Source organism: Podarcis erhardii (genome assembly GCF_964252035.2).
Source record: "Podarcis erhardii genome assembly, chromosome: 11".
In the NCBI taxonomy this organism is placed as follows: domain Eukaryota; kingdom Metazoa; phylum Chordata; class Lepidosauria; order Squamata; family Lacertidae; genus Podarcis; species Podarcis erhardii.
Genome location: NC_138501.1, coordinates 25,340,091 through 25,366,010, shown reverse-complemented (window position 1 = coordinate 25,366,010; position 25,920 = coordinate 25,340,091). Strand labels below are relative to the sequence as shown.

Here is a 25,920-nt window from a genome sequence, read left to right as displayed (position 1 = left end):
AAACAATGCCAATGCTATGGTCAGTATGATCATCTAGTTATCTATCATCTACTTATCTATCTATAGTTATCCCCACCTAGTTATCCCTATCTATGGATAAGGATGACCATGTAATATGTGCACACGTGTACACCCAGAGATATGCAAATGGAATAACTCCACTTTGTTTGACTGTACAGACAATTATAGCTTATGCAATCTTAAATGTGACTATATAATATTTATGTATAAAAGTATTTCTATAGCACCATATCAAAAGGTATCAGGGCAGTGTACAACAATAAAAACACTATAAAAAACAGTACAAATAATTATATAGATCTATATATAGATAGATAGATAGATAAATATGGTTTCGCCCTGTAAAATGCACTAGGAGACATAAGCCCTGAGTAAAATTAAAATAGATGTAGATAAATTGTCAACTATCAACCAATTTTGGTTAATAAAATTTAAGATACAACATTGCTGCTGTGAATTCAACAACAAACCATCCATTGATTTTAATGTGGCAATATCAAATACATTGTGATGAAGCTTCAATAAATTAATATTAACTATTTGCACAATTAACATATTATACATACAAAAACAAGACTAGTAAGAATAAAGCTCAGCTTATTTGGGAGGAATCATAACTGACTTAAAAGTGATGCACGTGTCAAGTTTATCTTGACAGCTGCTACATACACAGGCAAAGCACATTAAACAAAAACACAGGGAAATCACTTATTTGATCATTTATTTTAAGTACTTAAAGGTACCAGGAGTTCAACAAAGTTCTGTATGTGAATACAAATTTTGGACAATTTGCTGAACTGACATTGTTAAGGTAAATATATTTTTTAATTGCAATAAATTTCAGTGAATATCCTTTCTCAAAACATAATATAATAACACTATTTTTACAATATAAAGTTTATTATATTCTGAATAAAACTGACAAGGGTGAAATTTGATCCATAAACTAAGTGACATACTTATGTTAATTCACCTTTTAAGAGATATAATGTGTTGCTCAGTTTTTTGACAGGCCTTGCATTCCTTCTGGAGACATGTTGAAAAACACCATTTTTTCTTTCAATAAGGAAGATCACTTTATCCACTATCATTCTCATTCCATTTCAATAAAAAAAATCAATCAAATTCATGTTCCCAATTTTTACTTGTTGAACTGTCAATTTATGCATACACAGTAACACAGACCTGAAATTTATTCTGCAATACATCTCAGAAAGATTTTTAAAAAATAAAAATAAAAAAATTGTGGCCTATCCATTTTAGCCAATAGTAGCTGGGGGGGGGACTCTTAACATGAATCTATAAAATATCTAATTTCAAAAGATATACCTTTTTAGCTGAATAATATTAGTAGCTATTTTTTTAAAAGAAGAAGAGGGAAACTAAGTTATAGTTTCAGAGTAATAGGGATTCTACTGACTAACGTAACTGCACCAGTTGTCTAAATGGTAGTAACATCCATGTCAGACATGTGGTTATCTTCTCAACTTGACCTATTCGTGAATGTGTAAATCAAACGTTTGAAGGACAATCTAGTGACCTGTCATGCCCTCTCAAACACAATACCAGTAGTGCCACATTTTGGATAAATAACATTTCATCAATGAAGCCTTTGCGACATCTGGCGGTGCGAAGAATATGCAAAAAATTAGTTTTGTGTTTTTTTTCCAAATCTATCAGTACTTGAAAATTCCTGTCCAAAAGGCTTTGATACCCTCTAGCGGGGGGACAAAAGCAATCTGGTCTGTAAAACTACGTGGACTATCATGAATCCATATGGTGCAAAAGGTCAAATCTTGAGATGTAGTGACATTGCGACAATGAGACACTTGCTAGACAGAAAGCTCACTCATTTAAATATAAAAAAGATCCTCATCTAATGTTCCCACACATTTAAAACTGTAGAGAAAAGATAGCCAAAGTATCCAATGCAAGAGTAGAGTGAAAATGAAGTGCATATATGTTTCAAAATTAAATGATTACTTAAGTGCTTCACAAATGTATTACGGGTAAACTAAAAGCGCATTTTTGTTGATAGATTCTGAATGCACAGAAATAAAAAAAACTTGAAACTTAAGAGTAGTTAACAAACACCATATCTTCCCTTACATTTATTTGTGCGGCTAATTAATGTTAGCTGAACTATGAGTTTCTGTATTACAAAATTGTAAATAATATTGGTAAATGCTGATGTGCAAAACAAAAAATGGTATCAAACATTTGTTATTTTTCTACAGTCATTTCAGAAAAACAGAGATAAAAGAAACAATTTCACCCAGCTATTGTATCAACCAAAAGACTATATGACAACCAAACTGAGAAACAATGAATAATAGACAATGTAGTATCACTGATGTTTCCAAATAGTTTCTTCAATTTATTGCATTTATTTACATTAGATAAATCCAAAAAAGATTTTGAAACAATTTTCTATGGAATGGCACACTTCTATCATTTTGACTCTAATGATCAGTATTTGATATTAGCTTTCTTTGCTGTAATATAGACATCCTGGAACAACTGTTCAACAACTATGTTATTGCAATGTCAGGTAAACAAGAACTATTTTAGCACCAGAACTTCACAGAAATCACATACTAACAATCATCAGTGGAAAAACAAGGAGAGATATTTATGAAAGCACTCAAGTGATTCAGGAACAAAAAATACCACCCACTCAAGATGGCAGACTTCAAAAGTAAAATGTTCAAGACAAGGTTTCTGTATAATTCTGTGCATATAGAATATGGTTAATTGATTATAGGTTAATTTTCCAAACTAAATGTAATAGATAATCTGGAATGATACCTGATTGAGTATATTCCACACTGTCAGATATTTAAAGTTTGGGCTTAGCTTATGGAGAGAGGTATCAAAGTTGTTAAAATACTTTCTTAGAAAGACAGCTAACATTTTTGTATATATCTAGTCTAAGGCACTCTAATTGCTAGAAAAGTCTGAAAAGGAGACACCATTACATCCATCACACATCTCAAAACATGAAGTCTGCCTCAAAAGAGTGATCAGCATTCCAATAGAGAGCACAGCACACCACACATAGAATAGAATTCAGGTGTGTGAAAGTTCTCTCTTCACACAATTTAACTTTGGAGTGGGGGGATAAAGAGATTTCCCAATGGCAGCCAGGCTGAAAACTAGTATAATATAAAACACCAGAAGCTATTGAACTATAAGATACCATAGCTAGAAAATAACTAATAACACACAATAACAGTGCCGGCAAGTAGTTATAGATTTTCATAGAAAAACAAAGCAGAATAGTTATCTTGCCCAGCTCCTGGAACTACAACATTGCACATGTGAATAGATCTACAGGTACTTTTTCAATGCACTAAGCATTCATGCAGACTTTTCCTAGGCCTTTCTGGACAACACAAACAACCTGCCCCCACTGCTAGAACAGATTACTGTATGTCACAATGTAGACGGTGAAGTTTTCACATGGACAACCAAAACCTTCCAGCATTTCTAATGACTACCCAGAACACTTTCTGGATATATTGTTCAGAAGTGCTGGGGTTGAATCTCAGCCAAGCATAAAGGAGGTCAAAATGCTATAAAGACTCTTTCCTGGTTTGCATGCCACACTAAGTCTTATCGGAGCAATTCCAATGGAGGCATCCAGAACACAGTTAGTTCCATCTGTACTGTATCAGTTTTAATCTTTGAGGCTTGAGATGTGGACAAGCTGTTTGAAGAAGTGCAGCTAACTACCTGACCCCTTGCCCAACTGGCATTCAGAAACATGTTCTGTCTAATCCTGGAGGTAGTATTCTGCAATCATGACAAATAGTCATTTAGAGCTGCAAAAAAATTCACAATCCCCTCTCCACTGCATTTCACTATTCAACAACAATCCTATCAGGTTAATGACCCTGAATCACAGTTCAGGATTATCACACACAACAACAACAATTATTTTATTATTTGTACCCCGCTTATCTGACTGGGTTGCCCCAGCCACTCTGGGCGGCTTTCAACAAAAATAAAAGCACTATAAAACACCAAACATTACCTTCTCTCCCTTCAGCAAATGGTGTAACAACCCTGAGTTACTTTGCAGGGCTGATGTAGCTCACAATCTCTCAGCCACAATCCTGCCCCTTACAACATGGCTTTAATAAGACTATCTGCATTAGCATTAACAGACTAATTAAATTTTTTTTTTTTTAAAGTTTAGAAGACAATCACATTCTTGCATGTAATGACAGGAGTAAGAGAGATCATCTGCTATGCAGTCACAGCTACACTAAAATCCTGTATACCTGGATTGTTTTCTATGGAGGCAGTAAAAACTTCTCTTCCCAGGAAGAGCAGCAGAAAAGTCTTTTAAAAACATCAGTAGTTATTTATACATGTTTCATTATAGTCTTTGTCTCATTGGCTAGCTCTGCTTTCCTAAATGTCAGTCAGTAATTCATTCACAGTCTAAAAACACTAAATGGTTAAAGGTAAAGGGACTCCTGACCATTAGGTCCAGTCATGACTCACTTTGCAGTTGCGGCGCTCATCTTGCTTTATTGGCCAAGGGAGCCAGTGTACAGCTTCCGGGTCATGGGGCCAGCATGACTAAGCTGCTTCTGGCGAACCCGAGCAGTTCACGGAAATGCTTTTTACCTTCCCACCAAAGCGGTACCTATTCATCTACTTGCACTTCATGCTTTCGAACTGCCAGGCTGGCAGGAGCAGGGACCGAGCAACGGGAGCTTACCCCGTCGCGGAGATTTGAACCGCCAACCTTCTGATCAGAAAGTCCAAGGCTCTGTGGTTTAACCCACAGCGCCACCTCAAACCCACCTTTATTTCCATACCTTCCAACATTTCTCTGATGAAAATAGGGACACACTATTCAATACTACTACTACTACTACTACTATTACTACTACTACTACTAATAATAATAATAATAATACCCGACACATCTGACTAGGCTGCCCCAGCCACTCTAGGTGGCTTCCAACATATATAAAAACATAATAAAACATTAAACATTAAAAACCTTCCCTATACATGGCTGCCATTAGATGTTTTCTAAAGGTTGTATAGTTACTTATTTCCTTGGCTCAGGGATTGCATAACCATACCCTCCAACATTTCTCCGGTGAAAATAGGGACGTCCTAAGGCAAAGTGGGACATTCCGAGACCAAATCAGAAACCGGGACGACTTCTTTAAGTCCAGGACTGTCCCTGGAAAATAGGGACATTTGGAGGGTCTGTATTTCTTAACTCTCATTCCAAACTGTAATGTAAGTGAAGCATACTTTTCTTCTTCCTTTTCCTTCCACCTCTTAACTATTTTACACTGTAAGTTTCTTTGGATTGAAGATATGTCCACAGCAGTGTTGTGAGGGGGTGGTCCCAGGGGGTCAGAGCTTGAGATCTTTTGTGCTGGGACTTGGCTCTCCTGCCCCTTTCCTCCTTTTCTCTCTCTCTTACAGATAGGCCTTCCACCAGAAAGCCAGCCTAAATTTATACATGTGATTCAGCATTTGTGCAAATTTGTATAATGGTCCTGTTCCTGAAGCCTATCTACCACTTTAACAGTGCCCCTACATGCCTATGTCTACCACACAACTCTGTAAGGCGCCATGTACCCTATTAGCATATCAGCACAGTTCTTTGTATTATTTCAGTTGATATAAGTCTCATAGAAATGGAGACATTTCTAAACAAAGTGCATTTCCCATGGGTTACCCAACACGAAAAAACAGTTACTGAAATCCCCTATAATACCACAATAGAATTTGCATGAAATTCAGATATTTATAAAGCAAAACATGCCAGAATTAAGATGGTTTAAAAACAGAGTTCTAAAAAATAAACATACCTGAACATCAATAATGTATGAGGAGTACATTAGGGAAAACTAGGGTTTTTAAAAACACATGTGCCAAAGCAAAAATTGTAGTAATACAGGAGAAGGCAAACATCCCTGGAAGGTAGTCATATAGACCTATTTCACTATTGAACCAAAATTGTAAGATGCTGGTAGAAATTTTTCTAGAGAGATTGAATTAAATATTACCTAGAACATATTGGTATGGATCAGATGGGATTTATTAAATAGAGAAGATTGTTGGACATTATCCAAGCAATAAATAAAACAATAAGATCAGGGGAACACCAACTGCATTATATTTTATTAATGCAGGAAACGCATACATTCAAACTAAATGGACCTCCTTTGTAAAGGTAATGGAAAAGTTTGGACTAGGCCCGAATTTTACAAAATGGATAAAGTTAATGTATGAAACCCCAAAGAGAAGGGTTTTTGGTGAGCATCATGAATAAAGTCTGGTGTTGGGCAGAGGAACTTGGCAGATGTGTCCTTTGTTGTCTTTTCTGTTTGCCTTGTACTGTTTTCAGAATGGAATGAGACATAGAGGGGATAAAATCTGAAGTAAATTAAAATATCATTATATTCTAAATGTAATAATTATTAGCTTCCAAGATTGGTAAAGATTGTAACTTACTGGATCGATATCTATGGCTTCATTTCCCATGTGTTTAATATTTTACACATTTTGATGCATTTAATGTTTGTCTGTAGGTAGTATGTTTGATAACACATATTATAAAAATAATACTAAATAAAATACTTTTTAAACCATATTGATGGAACTCTGCTTTCTGATCTACTGATAGGGCAATTATGAAGAGAGAACTTTTCACTGGCAGGCACTTATAAATGTAAAATAGCATATCACTGGAAATTAGGAATATAATGTATTAAGTTGTTAAAGTTCTAAAAAATCCATGTTAAAACTGTGTGTACATTTGCCAAGTGTATTTTAGCTGCTGGTTGCCAACAATGCCAAACTCTAGCAAATCATCCCAAATGTATATTGGCTTACTAAACCAACCGTGGCCCTGGGGACCGCTTAACTTTGTTACCTTTGTGAGGGTAATTCAAAACCTTTCAATGCAAGAATCCTCTCTACCTATTGTTCTACTTTCTTGTATCACCTTGTACTCTCAGGCTACTTTTCTGCCAAGTTTTGTATGCTCTTGAGTTGTTCAGAAATGTCCCAATAAATAAGAACTATTCTGTTTCTAGGGATCTGGCAGGTCATTTAATTCTCTTGTGGGTAGGTGATGTGCAACTGCCGAAGTCCTAGGAAATCCATGAGATGTCATCTCTAAACAATGCAATAAAGAAGCCAAACTAAGAACTCCGAAAGCATGGAAGTGTGATGCATAAGAGTTATTATGAATGGGGTAGGCATCACACAAATCCGTTCATCTTACACATTTCTTATTGACTTGGCTCAGGGCAGCTTAAGAATCTAAACCTCATATTTAGAAACTACGTAACTGAAAATTGTTGAATAATGGTTTGCAAATAAAATACAAGCCCATATCTGTTCTTTCAGAATGCTTCCCTGCTGAGAGTTCCATTCCTAGTTACTTGTAATCAGTGCTATTTTCCTAGAAAAAGAGGGAGCCGGAACTCACCATGAACACCTCCTTGTTCTCTTATAATGGCAATGGCACCCACCTGAGATGTGCCGGAACTGAGTTCCAGTTAGTTCCAACTGAAAAAAGCCCTGCTTTTAATAATAATAATATCTTACATTTAAAAATGTAAAAGCAAGTGAATGTAAGCTGAAATTCTAAAGTAACTCATTAAATGTTTTACACAATCACAAGGTATCTACAGTAATTTTTGCACTGAAGAGAATACCTATGTTCAGTGCTATTTTTCCAGAAAAAGAGGTGCTAGAACGCACTGTGAATGCCTCCCTTGGTTTCTTATAATGGCAACGGTGCCCACCTGATAGGTGCCAAAGCTGAATTCTGGTGAGTTCCAGCTGAAAAAAAAGCTCTGCCTATGCTTAAAAAAAAGTTGAGGTAAATATATGAACAATGCAATCCCATACATATGTACACATAAGTAAGTTTCATTGTTTTCAATGGAGCTTACTCCCAGGGAAATGTGGACAGGATTTCAGCTGAAATGCTATTTTCATTGGGAGCAGGGAGAAAGAAAATAAAACCACATGTGGAATAAAATTAAGCTAGCTATTTAAAAGTGGAAGTAATAAAAAAGAAAATTTATCTTTTAAGAGATACCACTATTCTGCATTTTTTAAAAAAGATTTCTTTGTATTTGAGAAACAATAAGAATGTCTTTGATTCAACATAGCATTTACAGAGATTTTGCTTTATATTATATAAATGCTTTCCATTTTTAAGCAAATGTATTGTTAAATTACCCATATAATTATTTCAAAAGTTATTATATCCTTTTATTGTTAATTTCATTAACACTTCATTGGAAAAGGTTTGGTTGTATATAAATGGCTGTAAGGTTATGTAGTAATACAATTAATAAGATAATTCCCATATTATTTTAGTGTGTCATTTCTTAAAAGGGTGTCTGTTATGAATTTAAACAACAACAGAAAGAGCTATCCAAAACAGAGGCAAGAAAATGGCCATTTCATTCTTTTCTACACTGATGGCAATAGCTCCAATCTAAGATGGGCCATGGAAATTAATGTTCTGCAAATGGAATTTTCCTGTTGTACAACGAAGAAGCTGCTTCAGGACACACAATAAGGTGTACTTCTACACACACACACACACACACACACACTTAAACTATAGATTTCCCTACCACAAGAGGTGGTGATGGCCACGGACCTGTTCTGCTTTAAAAGGGACTTCAACAAATCATCATAAGACTATCAATGGCTACTAGTCATGATTGTTGTATACTATGTCCAGTATCAGAGGAAGTAGGCAAAAAACAAAACAAAAGATGGTTAGTGCACTCATGCCCTGGTTGACCACTGTGAAAAAGGATGATGGGCTATTTTATTTATTTATAGTATTTATAATCCACCTTTCACCAAATGGTCCTAGGGCAGGAGTACGGTAAATACATCATTAAAAACAGTAAGTATCAGGAAACCCTGTAAGTTCATGTGCATTTAGTCTAATCCTGTAGGGCTCTTATGTTCTTAATTCCGCATTTGCTGATGCCTTAGCAAAACTGTACCTTCCTTCCAGTGAGGCGTAGAAGGGCAGATCACTATATTCTTCTTTCCCGCGGTGTACAGTATCTTAACAAGTTCAGTTACAGGTAGGTAGCCATGTTGGTCTGCCATAGTCAAAACAAAATAAAAGAAAAAAAAATCCTTCCAGTAGCACCTTAAAGACCAACTAAGTTAGTTCTAGGTATGAGCTTTCGTGTGCATGCTAAGTTAGTTCTAGGTATGAGCTTTTCGTGTGTATCTGAAGAAGTGTGCATGCACACGAAAGCTCATACCTAGAACTAACTTAGTTGGTCTTTAAGGTGCTACTGGAAGGAATTTTTTTTCTTTTATTTTGTTTCAACAAGTTCATTATACCCCATCCTTAAAAGTTGCTGTAGAAAGCGTTATGCTACACCAGAATGCCTATCACAGAAGTTTACTTAGCAAAATCCAAATACAGGTGGCGATCATTTCACGCAGGGATTCAAAAGGTTCCACACGTCAATTGCAAGTCAGTTGGACGTGCCTAAAATGGTCACTGACTGCACTGTTGGTTTTTTATAGTATTTTATTTGAAATATAAAAATACCTCCCCAAAAAACCTTATATTTGAAAACATTTGCTCTACAATAAATTCAACCTTTGCTTTCTCCAACCCATCCAACCTTGTCATAAAACTTCAAGCTTCCTTGAATTGTATTTCTACCCTCCCCGAGCCTCAGGATATTCAAATCAGATAAGACACAAGTAACTAAATTAACAAAAACTTAAAAAGAATAGAGTGGGCGAAGAAAAGGAGGGAGATTTTCAGAGATTCTCCATCAGCTGCTTCACTTAATCTATTTTTTCATACCCTCTCAATCCCCAAAGAAATCATGGAAGACTATGTATCCACATTCTATGAGTGGCATTCGACTGTTAGGGGAGACCCACTGAAATTAATGGGCCTAACTTCATTACGTTCATTAATTTCAAATAATACTATTAAAATAGTATTTTATATCTATAGGTAACTTTCTCATTGTCTGCAAAGGTCAAGATGTCACAAGACTAGCAATCTATATCTAATCCCATTCAGGCCTTCCATTTTTTGCAGAATCAGCTTCTTCACTATGAGGCTGCTTCTTAACATAGTCCCTAAATCTAAAGGTTATAGCTCATATGTACTGGATAGAACTCACAGCATGCTTCATTCTGGGCTCCATGCACATACAACTTCTATAACCTCGTTCCTACAGCAATTTCCCACCTATTTTCTGCCAATATTAAAGTTCAGTAACGTTACAAAATAAGCTTGTTATTTTTTAAAATAAATATGTATGGTATTCTTTTGAGAACTAAGTAAACCAATTCCTAAATATATATCAAGAGCCATTAAATCTGTGTAAAATGATGCAGTTATTCATTTACTGTAACCTACAGAAATGAAAATAGCCTCAAACAAATAAAAAAAGAACTGCAATTTTCCCTCCTTAAACTATAGCATTTTTCTAACTAAAAATGAGAGGAGATAAAGGCTTAATAAGAGTGTTTGTAAGTCCACTTTGACAGTACTGTGTGTTGAATATGACTTTCACAGTCTGCTGGCAGTTTGTAGGAAAGCTACCACACCTGTGACTCTGCTGTTGATTAATGAGTCTTTCAACTTATCGCTACCATCTGAAGAAGGGCCATGGCCTTTCCAAGCTTCACTGGTTCATTCGCTTTCAACTGCAGTCCTACCAAGATATCTCCTATACAGAAAACCACACCTGGTTAAAGCAAATGAAAACCTCAATATGTCATTTTCTAGACAAGTAAAAAAGGATGTAAAACTAGACAAAAGATGTATTCAAGCAACATGAATACAGTTTTGTCATAACCTGTCAATCTAAAGACTAATAAAAAAACCCTTTCCTCAGTGACATATTTCATATTACAAACTTTTGGAATGACAATACTCTGCTTCTTTGTTACTATATTGTGCAGGTCTTACAACAAGGGGTTTTGCCCACCGAAAACAATAGTTTGCTAACGCTATCTAGACAAGTGGGCCATCTGAGTATTTTCAGGAATATTTCCTGCTTCACAGTCACACTAAACCAAATCTTGGCTCCCAGAAACAAGCTTGTAGCCCCTTTGTTTCTCCCCAGTTCTTTCTGCTGTCACACCACACTAATCCCAGGTTTGACTTAGTGTTTAATCCAAACAAGGTCTCATGGTTAAGATCCCTCCTTATGAACCACAAGCTGTAACAAAGAACAAACCTTGGTTGCAGCTCATGGTTAGTCTGGATAGTCCCATGTTCAGGAGGCATGCCAAGGCAAACATCGGTTTACACTGGTGCAGTACAGCAGTAAAGAAGACTGAAGAAGAAGGTGGCATCTGCAAGCTCCTAACTGGGAGCCTGCACATTTGCACTAAGCCAAAGACTGGCATTGCGTGATGTGTGAGTCAGTCTAAACAGAACCAATGGGAACATCATAAAATATATTACACTTTTATAGGTGTGTTTTTTAAAAAAACCCTTCCCACATCTTTGTCATGTTTTCCATGCTTTAACCAATACCACATTCCACATATATAACAAATTTTCTAGCCATACCCCTCACAATTTGTGACATACTTTATGGGCCCATCTCCAAATACCGGTTTGGAGAAATAAGTTCTAAGGGTACAGGAAGTAGACTGATTTTTGTGATCTACTTTGTGTACCCATAATGTCATCATACCAACAGTGCATATGATGAACACTTATGGAACATGTATATATGTTCACATGTGGCAACTGTCATATGTTATGTTATGTTATTTTATGTAACTCCATAATATCATGATGTATGATCCCTAAATGTAGGTCAAATTATGAGAGAAAAGGAGTAGATTATATTGAATGCATTTATTTACTATTACATTTATATCCCATTGTTTTCCCAAGCAGCTCAAGAAGTAAGCTTCACTGAGTTCAATGGAACTTATTCCCAGGTATGAGTAAAGAATTGCAAAAGAGATTTGTCTTTCTGTTAAGGAACAGAAATATTTCCTTCAATAAACACACACAATGAAGTAATGAGCCAAAGATGTGGAGTTCTGAATCAGCAACAAAACAAAACTTGCTTCTCAAACATCAGAAGACAAAAGTCTACGAATGGCATTAGCTAAGCTACACTTAGTTTTCTGAGTTACCAGTGAGAGAATTTCTTTATTTTTAATGTGCTATGTAAATGGTCTGTTGTAAGGCTGGTCATTAGAATTATTATTTTTCTGATAAGAAATATGCTTTACTGGTAAACTCTAACAATGGCTTCATAATCAGTTTTATCACAGAAAAGTAAACCCAAGCTTATACATGAACATTTTTTTCCAAATTTAGGGTAGTGCTGGACATCCTGGAGCATGACCAACAGGGTCTTGGGAATGAACAATTTCCATCAATTCGTAGAGGACTACACTGTGCTTCCTAAAGCTCAGATGGGTCAGTGCAGAAAAACAAGGGCTTAGACCAGAACAGAAGAGATCTTTAAGAAAGTGTTAGTTTTATATTACATAGTTTGATAAAATATTGTCATATGATTTAGTGATGGCAAACACTCATTTTACTTTTAGCAGTTTGGAAAGTAATGTTCTGAGAAGTCTGGGATGAACGAAAGCTAATGGGAAGACTTGTAAACACCCCACAAGGAAATCAGGATGAATGCTTATTGTCCTATAACCATTTTTTTCTGGGAGGGACGAAGGGGTACACATACCCCTAAAGATTTTATGAATCTTCGTACTTTTGTCCATTTACTGTATTTATTTTGCCCAATTTGAGGTATAAAATGGTGATTTTCTTGAGTCAAAGTGAGAGTACCCTAAATATTTTTTAAGAAAAAAATCACTGCCTGTAACGGTCCTATAAACAAATAATAATTAATGCTCAATAAACCTCAGTGTAAGTTTATATCCTAACCTCAGTGTAAGTTTTGTGCAAGCAAATCAAGATGAATAATAAATAGGTCATCTGGAAGAGTCCTAAGTTACATTCAGGGGTCTTGGTGCACAAACATTTGAGTGAGTATTATAGCAAGAATTCAGCTTTGTATAGTTTCTGACATGCTAAATGAAGTGCCCATTCTCTGTCATGGCACAGTATCAGGTCCAGTAACCAGTAAATGCCCCAGTGAAATGATACGGAGGTGCAATGAGGCTGACAGATAACTTTTCAGCTCTGAAGCAGTGGATGGACCTAAAGTAGACAGAATGATTCAGAAACGTGAAGATGCCACCAGAAGTAAGGAAAAACACCATCAACAAGCACCGGGTGTTCAAGAAGGGGCACCAACAGGATTTTTATGGGCCCAGCAGTTCAATGAAAATAAAAATGGCCTGCTGGAAATCACAAGTGGGCAGAGTGCATTGTGCTTACATTCTGCTTGCAGGCTTCCTACAGGCATCTGCTGGAACAGAATGCTGGACTAGATGGGCCACCCAGCAGGATCGTCTTGTGTTCTTATTCATTTATAAACAAACAGTATAAAATTTTAAACCTGTTTATTTCAAAACAGGAGTGGATTTAAGGGTGGATCCACATCAGATAATGTTAAGCTTTATTACTACATGCCCGTGGCAAGTTTGGTTATTTTAATCCAAAGTGCATGTTTCAGTCTGTCTGTCTGTCTGTCTGTCTGTCTGTCTGTCTGTTTGTCTGTCTGTTTTAGAAAACCTTAGCTTAACTGTTCCACCAATTTGCCCAAATCTGGAAGGGTCTGGGGCTGGCTTGTTATTCAGTTGAGAATGTTGATACTGGGAAGTTCAATATTATCAGCTCCCACAGTTCTGAATTTGTACCCATCCCTAATTTGAATTTGTTGGTTGTGACAAGTAAGGCTCTTTTTAGTATATTCCTTAACCACTCTATTACTTTATACGGCGGGTGGGGTGGGCTATGTGGCACCTCTTTTTTTTCCTACAAACAGATCAGACTCATTGAGAGTCACTTCATCATGCTATGCTAACACATCAGATGCCATAAAAAGGTACTTTTGCATGCTCAATTAAACCTGCTCATATATTGCTCAAAATCATGATAATAAAAGAGATTTTAAGCTTGTTGATGGAACAAGATTTTAGAACAGCATTTTCTGAATATATGGATAATCAACAACACAATAAACATTATAAATGTAAACATTTCCTCCATAAATAGCTTGCCATATGGCTAACATTCACAACAGATGCTGTCTGTGTATCCACTAAAAAATATACATGATTTATTCAGTTTTCCTCTGTGATAACTCTAAACAAGAAAAATATTTTACTTCATGTTAGTTACATTCTAAAGTTCTACAGGTGACCTGGCGACAGTTTGCAATTTTGAAACTACTGATTTCTGAAAGATACATTACCATTTTTTCCAACAGCATCCATTGTAAATATACTGTATAATATATGGGATAACAGTTTTACTAAATGCTACACAATTCTCTGTAATCCCCAGCAGAAACCTAGGACTTAAAAACACAGCTAATTCAGAACAGCTGAAACTACCTGGTCAACTTTCCCCTACAACATATCAAAACGGGGGGGAGGGGGCATGCTATTTCACAATAGCACATGCTATTACACATATTAATTATGATTTCCAAGCTCAAGTTTTCAATAGCAGTTCACATTTCAATTTAGAAATTTTGCTTTAGTTATAAACCTCATGCTGTCTGAGGCTGGATTCACACAGCAGTTTATTCCATTTTCCCAATGTTTTCCTGTTGACTTCCACATTATGTTTGAGCTTTCACACAACATTAAAGCCATTTCCAGAAATGCAGCAGAATGTAGCACAAATATAGCACTCATTTCTGTACCATTTGCAAATGGGTTGTTTTCTGAGGCCTTAAGCTCTCAAATAGAGATTAATGTACCATAGCCTTCATGTAAACGTACTTAAACAGCTCATCTTAGTGAGTGCACTAGTTGGGCCAGGATGTACGGTAATTGTAGCTACTTCTTCATAAGGAACATACCTCAGACAACTCCTGCTTCTCTACAATACTATATATAATACAAAAATATGCTTCATCACCATAAACAGAACTTGCAGCATTTGTCACACCTTTACTCAACATAATTTTGGCGGCTTGTATTAACATGTTAAATGTAAATTAAGTATTCTGCCCACAGTGGAACAATCACATTGTTTTATTACAAACAATCTCTTTATAGACATACTTAAACTACATTCCTTTGATGCCAATTCATTCATATAAGCTCATTCATGCACACCAACACCAGGAAAGAATATTATACACTGAAGATACTGATGCATACATTTTTTGGGTCTCCATAATATACTTTTCTGACTGCAATTTCTTATGCCACATAAGATACCACTGGCTTGTCGGGCAATGTAGATTGATACCCTAAAAAGGGGTCCCTCAATGGTCCTTGCACATAGATGTAAATGCCCCCTGTATAACCCTTTAGAACCCTTCCATGTTTATTTTCCCCACTGTTTGTTTGTTTAGTTTTGTATTGAGAGAGACCCTTTTATGATCAGAAGACACCTTTACTTGTGGAAGGGGTGGCTATCCAATTTCTTGATACTCCCACCTTCCAACTTCAGCCCCCACAACACATTGCACAATATCGCAGAGGGCCTGTGGCCCTCAGTAGCATCTTTTCAGAAGTTCACAAGGAACTTGCAACAGGAAGACAGAAAAGCATCACAACACAAGCAGAGCTTCAAATTAAATCTTTAGGCAAGCAATTTAAATGTTATTTGCAAAGTTGCTTTGCACAGAACACAAAACTTACAGAACTCAAGAGAAATTTTTATCTTTCCACAAAAAAGTGTTACCTGTGCTCCAGTAGTGCCATGAAGGTCGTTTTATTTAGTCCCAGATAACTCTGCAGCAAATCTGACCAGTCCCATTTGCACTCAGTAATGGTAGACTGTTGATATATAAGAAGAAGTTATTGTTAGTTATTAATCAGAGTTAATATGATCAGTAAATTAAAGCTCCAGCTGTGATAAACTAACTAAGGAGGGGGGTGGCTGAAACAAGGACTTAGACAGATAGCATCAATCATGCCCAGGGAAGAAGGGTTTTATTCTAATAAGACAGCAATTAATTTATAAATCCATTTGGGGATGTAGCCATTCTTTATATAAAGATAAATCAATTTTTGAGTAGTTATTCTTCCAACTGTTAACAGCATTTTACCAAACCACTTACTCTGAAATCCTGATATCAGTTACAAAAACAAAATAATTGTCAACTTTTTATGTATTGTAGCAATTTACATTTATTTATTTCTTTACCATCAGCACAAGCTTATCAACAAGAAACTCTCCATGTAACTGGAATTGGGAGTGAATGCTTTCATAATTAGTTCCAGTTACAGATAGGTAGCCGTGTTGGTCTGCCATAGTCAAAACAAAACAAATTCCTTCCAGTAGCACCTTAAAGACCAACTAAGTCAGTTCTTGGTATGAGCTTTCGTAGGTATCTGAAGAAGTGTGCATGCACACGAAAGCTCATACCAAGAACTGACTTAGTTGGTCTTTAAGGTGCTACTGGAAGGAATTTGTTTTGTTTTTTCATAATTAGTGTGATATTTTACTTATCTGCTGTTTTGTAAGACAGCCCAGTCACCAGATAACTGTCCTAAATTTCTATAAACAGTGTCACTTGTTATACACAAGAAAGTATGACATACAAAGCAAAACTTGTGATTACATAGCTTTAATTATATTATTAAATATAAAAGTGCATGTAATTATGACATACTGGATGGAGAGATGACTGGGGAAAAGGCTTGTATAATGCAGAGGCACCCGGAAAAACACTGCACTGCACACAGCATCCCTTTCAGTGAAGGCTACACTTGAGGAGGAGGACTAGGTTTGCTGCAACACAAGGTTACCCCCCAGTTGCAGCACTTTTCTCCATGCTGACAAATGTAACCATTCAGTTAAATCAGGGTTTCCCAAACTTGGGTCTCCGGCTGTTTTTGGACTACAATTCCCACCATCCCTGACCACTAGTCCTGCTAGCTAGGGATGATGGGAGTTGTAGTTCAAAAACAACTAGAGACCCATGTTTGGGAAACCCTGAGAAACTGTAAGATACAGCACTTCAAATGCCAAAGTGCATACACAGTCCCAGCCATGAATGAAATCCATGACAGAGTCCCTTGGGATTGATTCACATAGGTCAACTACACCTGTTTTAGCAACAATGCAGTGGTACTGTTATCTTTGTTTTGCTCTACTTCTCTTCTTTCCATAAAACAGATTTTGCTAGCTAGGGGTCAGCAAACTTTTTCAGAAGGAGCCGGTCTACCGTCCCTCAGACCATGTGGGGAGCTGGACTATATTTTGGGGGAGGGGATGAACGAATTCCTATGCCCCACAAATAATCCAGAGATGCATTTTTAAATAAAAGCGCACATTCTACTCATGTAAAAACATGCTAATTCCCAAACCGTCCACAGGCCAGATTTAGAAGGCGACTGGGCTGGATCCAGCCCCTGGGCCTTAGTTTGCCTACCCATGTGCTAGATGAATGAGGTTATTGCATGAAATAGAGTACAATCGCATCTTGTGCATGAGTTACATTCAAAAAATGCAGATACTTGAACTGTCCCCTTTGAACCACCCCACACGAGTATCTTCACCATCTGAAACTGGCACACTGAGCAGGCCTTTAATGGCAGAGAGTTTGAGAGCTCTCTGCCTTGCTTATCAGGCAAGTGATGCTCAGCACATGGGTTCTGGGGGCTCTTGTGAGATCTTGCAGGGCTTTTGCCAGGGCATTCCAAAGCCTGGGAAACAAAGGGAAAAGCAAGGCAGAATTCTGCCTCACACTGAATTAGATCATTGGTCCATGCAGTTCAATAAACATCCACACCAAGGGGAAAAAAACACAATTTAAAACAGCAGCAAGATAAAAAAACTAAGGCTTCAGTCTCCTTTCATTCACAGAAGGATGTTCTGTCCAGCTGAGACTTACAATGGTGACACAGAGTAAAGGTGATTTTTTTCAGATTCCCCTTGCAGCCCACAACATTACCTTTCATACAGTTCTGGAGGGTCCCCAAACCCTCTAGAACAGGTTTGCAGAGGGTCAGGTGCCTTAGGGAAGTTTTTAATATTTAATGCTGTATTGTTTTTAACACTCGATTGGGAGCCACCCAGAGTTGCTGGGGAGACTCAGCCAGATGGGTGGGGTATAAATAAATAAATAAATAAATAAATAAATAAATAAATAAATAAATTATTATTATTATTATTATTATTATTATTATTATTACATAGGGAGACAAAATTGGCAAAAATCAACTCACTGCCTTCTGCCAGTGGGAGCACCCCATAAGCAGAGTACCATTTTACAGAGATGCAATCATTTTTAAAAGTCTGGGTGAGCAACAAATGCTTTGAACTGGTGTCTACATACCATTAAAGAGGATACAAAATGAATTAACTAGGTAATGGGGACATAGTTGAAGTATCACCATTGAAACCATCCTACAGCTATTTACTACCTGCCTCCCCACTCTGAATAGGGCTTCTTAAAGTCAAGTGGGTCCATATAGTTCTTTGCAATTTCAATTATTTTATGGTTGTATTTTATAGTATTGATATATTAGGCTATTTTATATATCTTTGGATTGCCAGTATAAAATAGAATAAAAACAAAAACTAATTAATTTTTTTGATAGTTGTCCACAGGCTGATAAGAAGATAGCACAGTAAAAGTTTCTGTAATCCAATTTAACTATTGCTTGTCACTTGCAGATTAATAGAGCATTGCAGTCCTGTCACACAGCAGAGAAATTTTGCCCTGAGTTGTCAGCATTTGAAGGTCTTGTGCTACTACAGTATTAATGAACGGAGGAGGGAGCTGTAACAGACATGATAAAAATATTATCTGCATTACAAATTAAGACCTAGTTTAATTTTTACTCTCTTATCTAAAACAAGCAATTCCTTTCTTTAGTATTGCTTAGTTAGGACCACATGGAATAAAAAAAAGTCAAATTTCCAACTTAAGAGGAATTTATCTGAAGCCAATAGCTTAATTAGCTTTGTAGACATCTTTCAATTAATGTGGTTATTATTTTTAAAAATTGAATTCCAATATGAAAGCATTGCTTGATGGCTGAATTTCACCTATGAGTATTTTTGTAGCAAAAGGGTGATTTTAGGAAATCTGACACCCCCTTCCCCCAATTTTTCTCATTTCCCCTTTACATTGATACTATGGTGGAAATATTTCACAGCTGGTCCTCTTCCTTGGGAAATTTTGGTGAATCTGTTGGGAAATAACTGGGGAATACCTGAATTCCCATGTTTGTGGGAAACTGCAGAAGAAAAATGGCTGACTGGCTGAATTTAAAAAGCCTGGGGGGCTTGACTCACTCTCTAGCCAAAAGCGCCACCAGTAGAGCTTAAACAGAAATATCTGAAGTGCTTTCAAAGCACGGGAAATATAGGTTGTTGGATCATAAAATGTTCCAGTATTAAGCATTCACAATTGTGCTTCCCTGGCTCCACCTCTCTCAGAGTTAATAGACCACAACCTTAAGTAAGTTTAAATGCTTTACTTACAATAATCCGAGCTCTCATGCATTATTCAGCGCTACAGCAGAAACAACACAGGCAATGTATTTTTGGTTACAAAATACAGAAGCTAGTCTCAAATATGTGGTCTGAAGCCTCAGCCTCAAATATCTGGTCCATTTCATTTACTAGCTAGCATAAGCATGCATTGTTAGGTTTGACTGCAAAATCTCTCACAGAATCAAAGTCATATAATACCTGTGATGACAACACATTCAGCCAATTAAATTTGGCTATGTGATTGAGGTAATATGAAAAGAGAACCATGTTCTTAATGCAACTTCCATACCATTACAGAATATTTGAAAGGAGCCAAGTGTAACCCTAATCCAAAAAGGTCAACCCACATGTGGTAGCGTATGTTTATGCATGAAACCCCTTCCAAACTAGGCCCCAAGTATGCAAAAGAGCATGTTAAGACAGCTCTCAGGCAAGCTTTTGCATCTCAGTCTGCATTTAGCAACAAGCTTAGATTAAAGCTAATAAACTCAGTAGTTATAATTTTATATGGCTTGATGGGATCTTATTGGTTCCCCAGGACACTTGACCTATTGGAATAAAAGCTGCCATACTGCAGAGCAGAAAAAATAATAATCAGATACCTGAGCCATGCCTCTTCTGGTTCTTTAAGATCGGGGGGAGGGGAGCTTGTCACAGTAGGAGGGCGAGGCACCCATTACGCTTCCCCAGCCTGACTCATCTCTTCCTCTCTGCCACAGATTCTCCCAGCTCACTAAGCCCTGTTACTTCTTCAGCTTCTGACATCTATTCCCACCTTTCTCCCTCTTCTTCCTCTGACCACTCATCACCATCACCACTCCCCAGACTCTGAGCCTTCTTCTCTTGGTGGTTCCCCAGCTGGTTCCTCCCACCATTCTTCTGTGTCCAAACAGTCCATGACAGACAGCAACAGTTCTTTATTTTTGGAGCTTACTGATAAGTTGCAGAGGGGGCATATATACAGGTGGAAAGTATAGTATTTGGGAAGTGAAAATTATTAGATTTTGTCTGTATATTTTTATCACAACATCACAGCTGTCAGAAACCATCTGACTGGATTTTCATTTTTCATTTTTCTTGGTAGCAATTACTTCATGCAATTACTTATTGCAATATTTTATCTCAAATGGAAGTGAAAATGCTTAAAATAATCACTAACCTTTTCTAACACATTGGTGCAATACAGGCAGTGCACCTGGAAAGGGTCAAAACCAGGATGCTGTTCTTTGATTCTGAATGTCATGTTTAAAGGTCTAATGCTTGACCTGTTTTCTTCAGAAGATTCCTCATAAGACAGCTGTTCATTCAAATATTCCTTTAAAAAAGAAGCCAAGATTGATATAAATTGTGCTCATTTTGGGATCCTGTTTCTTTCCCCCCGATCTTTTGTGTTATTCCTTGCCCTGGTAGCCATTTTATTACTGGTGCCCATACGACATCCTTAAAATTCAGAATGCACCCACTGGTCCCAAAATTTGGGCATTCACTGAATAGTGTTTTGAGAGTCAAATTACATATCAGATATATTACATCACATATGTTTCACACAGTATTCAATATACAGATTTATGCAATAATGTAGGTTCTCTACTCTTAAAATATTAAATATTTCAAAAAGACCCATTTCAAAATTTGAACTAAACATCTGGTGGTTCAATTGATATGTTTTTGAGCGAATGCTTCTTTTTTTTTTAGATTAATTATTTGTGGCATACAATCTGTTTTCCATATGTCCATTGTAGTAATACTCAAATAGAATTTCACTTGACTGAAATCAATGGTCAGGGGAAAATGTGTGTATATTGATTATGAGAAATAACCTCACAGTTCCTCTGCCTATGTGGAAGACAAGATGGACCAAGACCTCACAGTTTGCAAGCTATGCAGACCCCTGCTCTGGAAATAGCTAATGTACCTCTCATGCTATGGGATGTAGAACTTCCTAGTGATCAGTGAGTTGGTCATAATCAGTTCCCTCAGGGACACAAGCAGGAAAAACAGAGAATGGCCTCATAGGAATATCAAAGGAGACTCAGAGTATGGGCTCTTCCAGATTTCCTTTTGTGCTGCACTTTCCAGGTACAGGCCTGTGTTTTCCAGGCCTGTGTTCAAGCAGTTTTGTTTTTGTTTTATGGTCCCACCACTTTCCCTGGGAAAATCTGCTGTTTACCACTGAATCAGAACAAATGGCAAACCAGGGAAAACCTGAATGCCATTTGTTCCAATTCAGTGTTGAGTAGCGTTTTTTCTGGGAATAGCAGTGGTTCAAAAAGAAAACCACTCAGACCTGGAAAGTGCAGACCTATGCCTGGAAGGCACAGCACAAAAGGAAGTCTGGAAGAGACCTAAGAAGATGCCATTATCTCTCTTCCGAGAAACCCATATGGACAGCTATAGTCAGAAAAACCTGAGAGGCCAACCTCATTTAGGCAAGAAGTATAATGACACTTTCCTCAAGTCAATTGAGAAGTTCTCTTCTCAGCTCTTCTGTTCTTCCACATGCCACTTCTCAGCTAAGTCCGTTCGCTCCCTTTTCAGGCGGGCAGCTTTTCAGGTGGGGCCCAGGACTCCTTGCCAAACCGACCTATCGCAGGCCGGATTGTATTCTTGCTGCCAAATGGGCCAATGACAGCAGGAGTTAGGGGGAGTTCCTCTGGACATGGGATCAACCAACCAATTGTGGCCCTTGGCACCATGCCCAGGGGAAGTTTAAATGCCTGGCTGGCAGGGCCTTTTAGATGCTTCGACCTTGCTATGGACAACATCAGTTGCCTAATTTTTTAGAGACCGAGCAGGAATTTTCCCCACTTGGCAAATTGGCATCGCCATTTGGGTTTTCGCCTACCTTGTGGCAATCGTTACAACTGTGTAAGGTGGACAGGCATTGGGTAAGCCTAATCGTGGTTGGAGGGGAGGTTGTAGCCTCCGCCTGCCCCTCCATGGGTAAGGGTATCCTGTTAAAAGAATCCAGGAGTAGCAGCTTCTGTCCGATGCCCAGAAGGGGGCTGAGGCCATTCCTCCATCAGGAACCACTTGGGGGACGCCCCAATTTGACCTAGACCGGCTTCAGCCTTAGAAACACTCCAAGCGGACAGGCGGGAATGACATACGCGTTGCTTACCACAATGCCTATGGCCAAACCTCACATCTGTAACCAATAAAGTTGTGCCCTTATTTGATCCCAAACCAATATCCTGTGCAATGTGTAGTTATTTACATCTTAGGGAACAGGGTGTTCATGGAGTATCAATATTCAACTGATACTTTTAGGATTTCATATCCCATTGTTAGAATGGGACCGTGCTTTTGCATTTCCCTCAGGGTAAGCATTGGCGTATGATAGCAAAAATGTCCAAAACAAACTTTCTGGGTCTGAAACAACACTAAGGGGATAAGTAAGATTGTGGATGTTCATAATCAAAAACTAATAAGACTATTACATTTAAAACCAGCCTACACTTTTATTCTGCCTATATTCTCCAAATCAAAATTGGACATGACAAGCTTGTATGACATCAAAAGGCAAATTCTACTTTTTCCAGCTTCTCAAGTGATTAACAAAGTGAGAATTATTTTGATTAATTCATGCTCCAGATTTTAACCTTTGATGGCCATTAGAGTCCTAAAAGGCAGGAACTGAAACAAACAGCAAACATAATCTAAAGCTAGCAAATGTTTCCATTAGCAGGTCATAGTTGTATTGGTCAATTGTAAAATTATGCATATGAATTTGAAGCATCAGGCAGAGTCAGCATTGACAGTGTTATGTAGGTATGGGTTTTCTTAGTAAACAAAGAAAATGGCATCCAAAGGCTGATCAGGAAGAGCAGGAGCTTTATGTGCTTCTGGTTCTGCAGGTGCATTTTCTACATTAGTAACATTTGTGCTCATACATTGGTAAAATGTACCTTCACTGATTCCAGGTTGGTAATGTAAAATAGGTCATTTACTTTGAAAATGTTTTAAATTTAGTCTACATGTTCTATATGTACAAATTCATGTTTGACTTCTCTTTTCATAAATTACTGAAAATTAGTGATTACTTTTCATTCTGTTTTATAAAAAGTAAAAAGTGGCTGATTTTGTAATACTATTAATTTATTAATATTTTAACTGCTAATGTATCTCTGTTGTCTGTGAAATACAACTCAGAAAAAAAGGCAATGAAGCATGCCACAGTTCAAGTACATAAATAAAAGGGATATAATTTCCTCTAAAGTAACCTTTTCTAAATAGATGCAAGAAAAGCTTAAACTGAACAGTCTAAGACAGTGCGATATTGAGTTAGGTATTGACTTTACGAAGCATTATCACCTCCTTGACTAACCCTTAGCTGCCAGCAGACGCTGCCTCAGGCCACTACACACCTAATTGCTCGGTAAAAAAGGCCGTTTCCCTACCTCATTGAGCTGGATGATGTGATAAATTTGCCTCAGGTATTCACTGCCACCTGGTTTGTGGCAGATATCCAGGACCATCATGTTTATTTTCTGCTCAGTCAATTCAAGCTCAATAGCTTCCTCTTCTAAGCTTCTACTATCTTCTGCTGCAATAATAGTGCTAGAAGGAGAAAAGAAGCATGTATTACAAAGTGCTGAATACTACAGAACTCAAAATATTAAACCAGAAGAGTAATACTGTCATATACACTTATCTAAACTGCAGTAGTTAAAACTGCAATAACATGTTTCTGCAAGGGCCCTTGTGCAGTTTAAGAGAAAAAGAATAACTCTGCATAATTATTTTCACTGCTGATGAATCATTTATTTTTCATACTCTTTTATCCTTACGTGTATCTTTCCCTGTCGATGTTGTTCTGAAACGGCACCCTGTCGATGCTGTTCTGCCTTAATCTAAATAAAACTAGATAAATATTTTTCTTATAATTACGTTTATCTCATTTTCCAAATGAAATGTTAAGAAAAATATAAGTTTTCATTTTCTTTTACTAAACAAAAGTATTTCTGATTTTAAAAAGTTGCACCTTTGTCTGGCATTACCTCATTGCTCATCACAAAATAGTTTAAGTCCTGATTAAAATGCAGCACAAATAGCCACTATGCTAAGTGCAGGTTAAAATGTTTCTGATGGCTACTTAATGGGTAACTTTATATCACTAGTTGCTTTGTTTCCGGGTGGGTGGAGGGTCAGACTCACTCTCTTCATTTTGGTTTGCAATGCTCACATTTTCTTCATTGCATTATGATCTGATTTCTTACCATATCATTCAGCTTTTGTGATAGCATCACAAACCACCTTGATTGGTGTGCTAGAAGCTCCTGAAACTAACAGGCTGCCTACAAGTTACAATCTTTATGGTAATCACAGTAGAGCCTACAGTGTAATATTCTGAATGAACAGCAAGTTACTTGTTTGCTGTTGTGACCAAAATGTGCAATCTCATACTTGTCTACTTAGAAGTAAGCCCCACTGAGTCCAATGGGATTTATTCTCAGGTATACAGTATGTATACAAAATTGAACCAAAGGCTGTAACCCTATACCTATACATTTACTGGGATAAAGTTCCACTGAACTCAATAGGACTTACTTCTGAGTAGACAAGTATAAGAGCAGTGGGACTGAATGCAGTCCTCCAGGCCTCCCTATGAGGTTCCTGGGACTCTCCTGGGGCCACACATCTCACTAGCTCTGCTCAGTGGCCTCCTTTAATGTTTTTCCCCTGGCTGGAATGTGTCATTGAGCTGTGACAATGCATCTTGCTTGTCTGAATAGAGTACAAAGAGATATGTGTATGTAGAAACACCTTGCATCCCAGGATGTGCAAAAAGTTAGATAGGAGTCACATTTATTGCTCTTTCCACTTTTGCCTCTGGTCCTACTCAACACTGCTGGCATGTGGCCCCCAGGAGGTTGCCATGAGGGAAAGCGGCTCTCAGGCTGAAAAGCTCCCCCCCCCCATGCCTAGGACTGCACTGTGAAAATGTGGATTTTACCAGTAAACTGCAATGAATTATTTAAAATGTGCCATTATTATAAAATTCGTTCTGCTAAAATTATCGATTTTATCACTGCAATGCTATGTGCCTCAAAATACACATTCAGAATTTGCTAGACAGTAAATAATTTGAAAATACTGTAAGCTCTAATTTATTTTGGGGCTGAATAATAATAATAATAATAATAATAATAATAATAATAATAATAATAATAATAATAGCAACAACAACAATTGCTGTGATCTGTTTTATCGGAAATATTCCAGGGAAGCATATATTTACAACTTCAGCAAATTTTAAAGCTAGCTGGGGGTTTTTTTTGAAGGTGTATAGAGGTACAACAGAATTTTATGTC

The 25,920-nt window shown here is 37.3% G+C and overlaps 1 protein-coding gene across 5 annotated transcripts in view; it reads right to left on the bottom strand.

Moving 5' to 3' along the window:
* Positions 1-25,920, bottom strand: part of KIAA0825 — a 186,780-nt gene that overhangs the window by 80,000 nt on the left and 80,860 nt on the right. For 2 of the 5 annotated variants that reach the window (XM_081880319.1, XM_081880318.1), the window contains exons 18-21: positions 24,007-24,166; positions 20,766-20,921; positions 15,839-15,933; positions 6,252-6,399 (exon numbers count right to left, since the gene is read on the bottom strand). In XM_081880319.1, the coding sequence (XP_081736445.1) occupies positions 6,267-6,399; positions 15,839-15,933; positions 20,766-20,921; positions 24,007-24,166 (544 nt within the window). In that variant the 3' untranslated portion in view covers positions 6,252-6,266. Of the gene's footprint in view, positions 1-6,208; positions 6,400-15,838; positions 15,934-20,765; positions 20,922-24,006; positions 24,167-25,920 lie in introns of those variants that run through there. The other 3 variants (XR_014161101.1, XM_081880321.1, XM_081880320.1) reach the window with 2 other exon arrangements.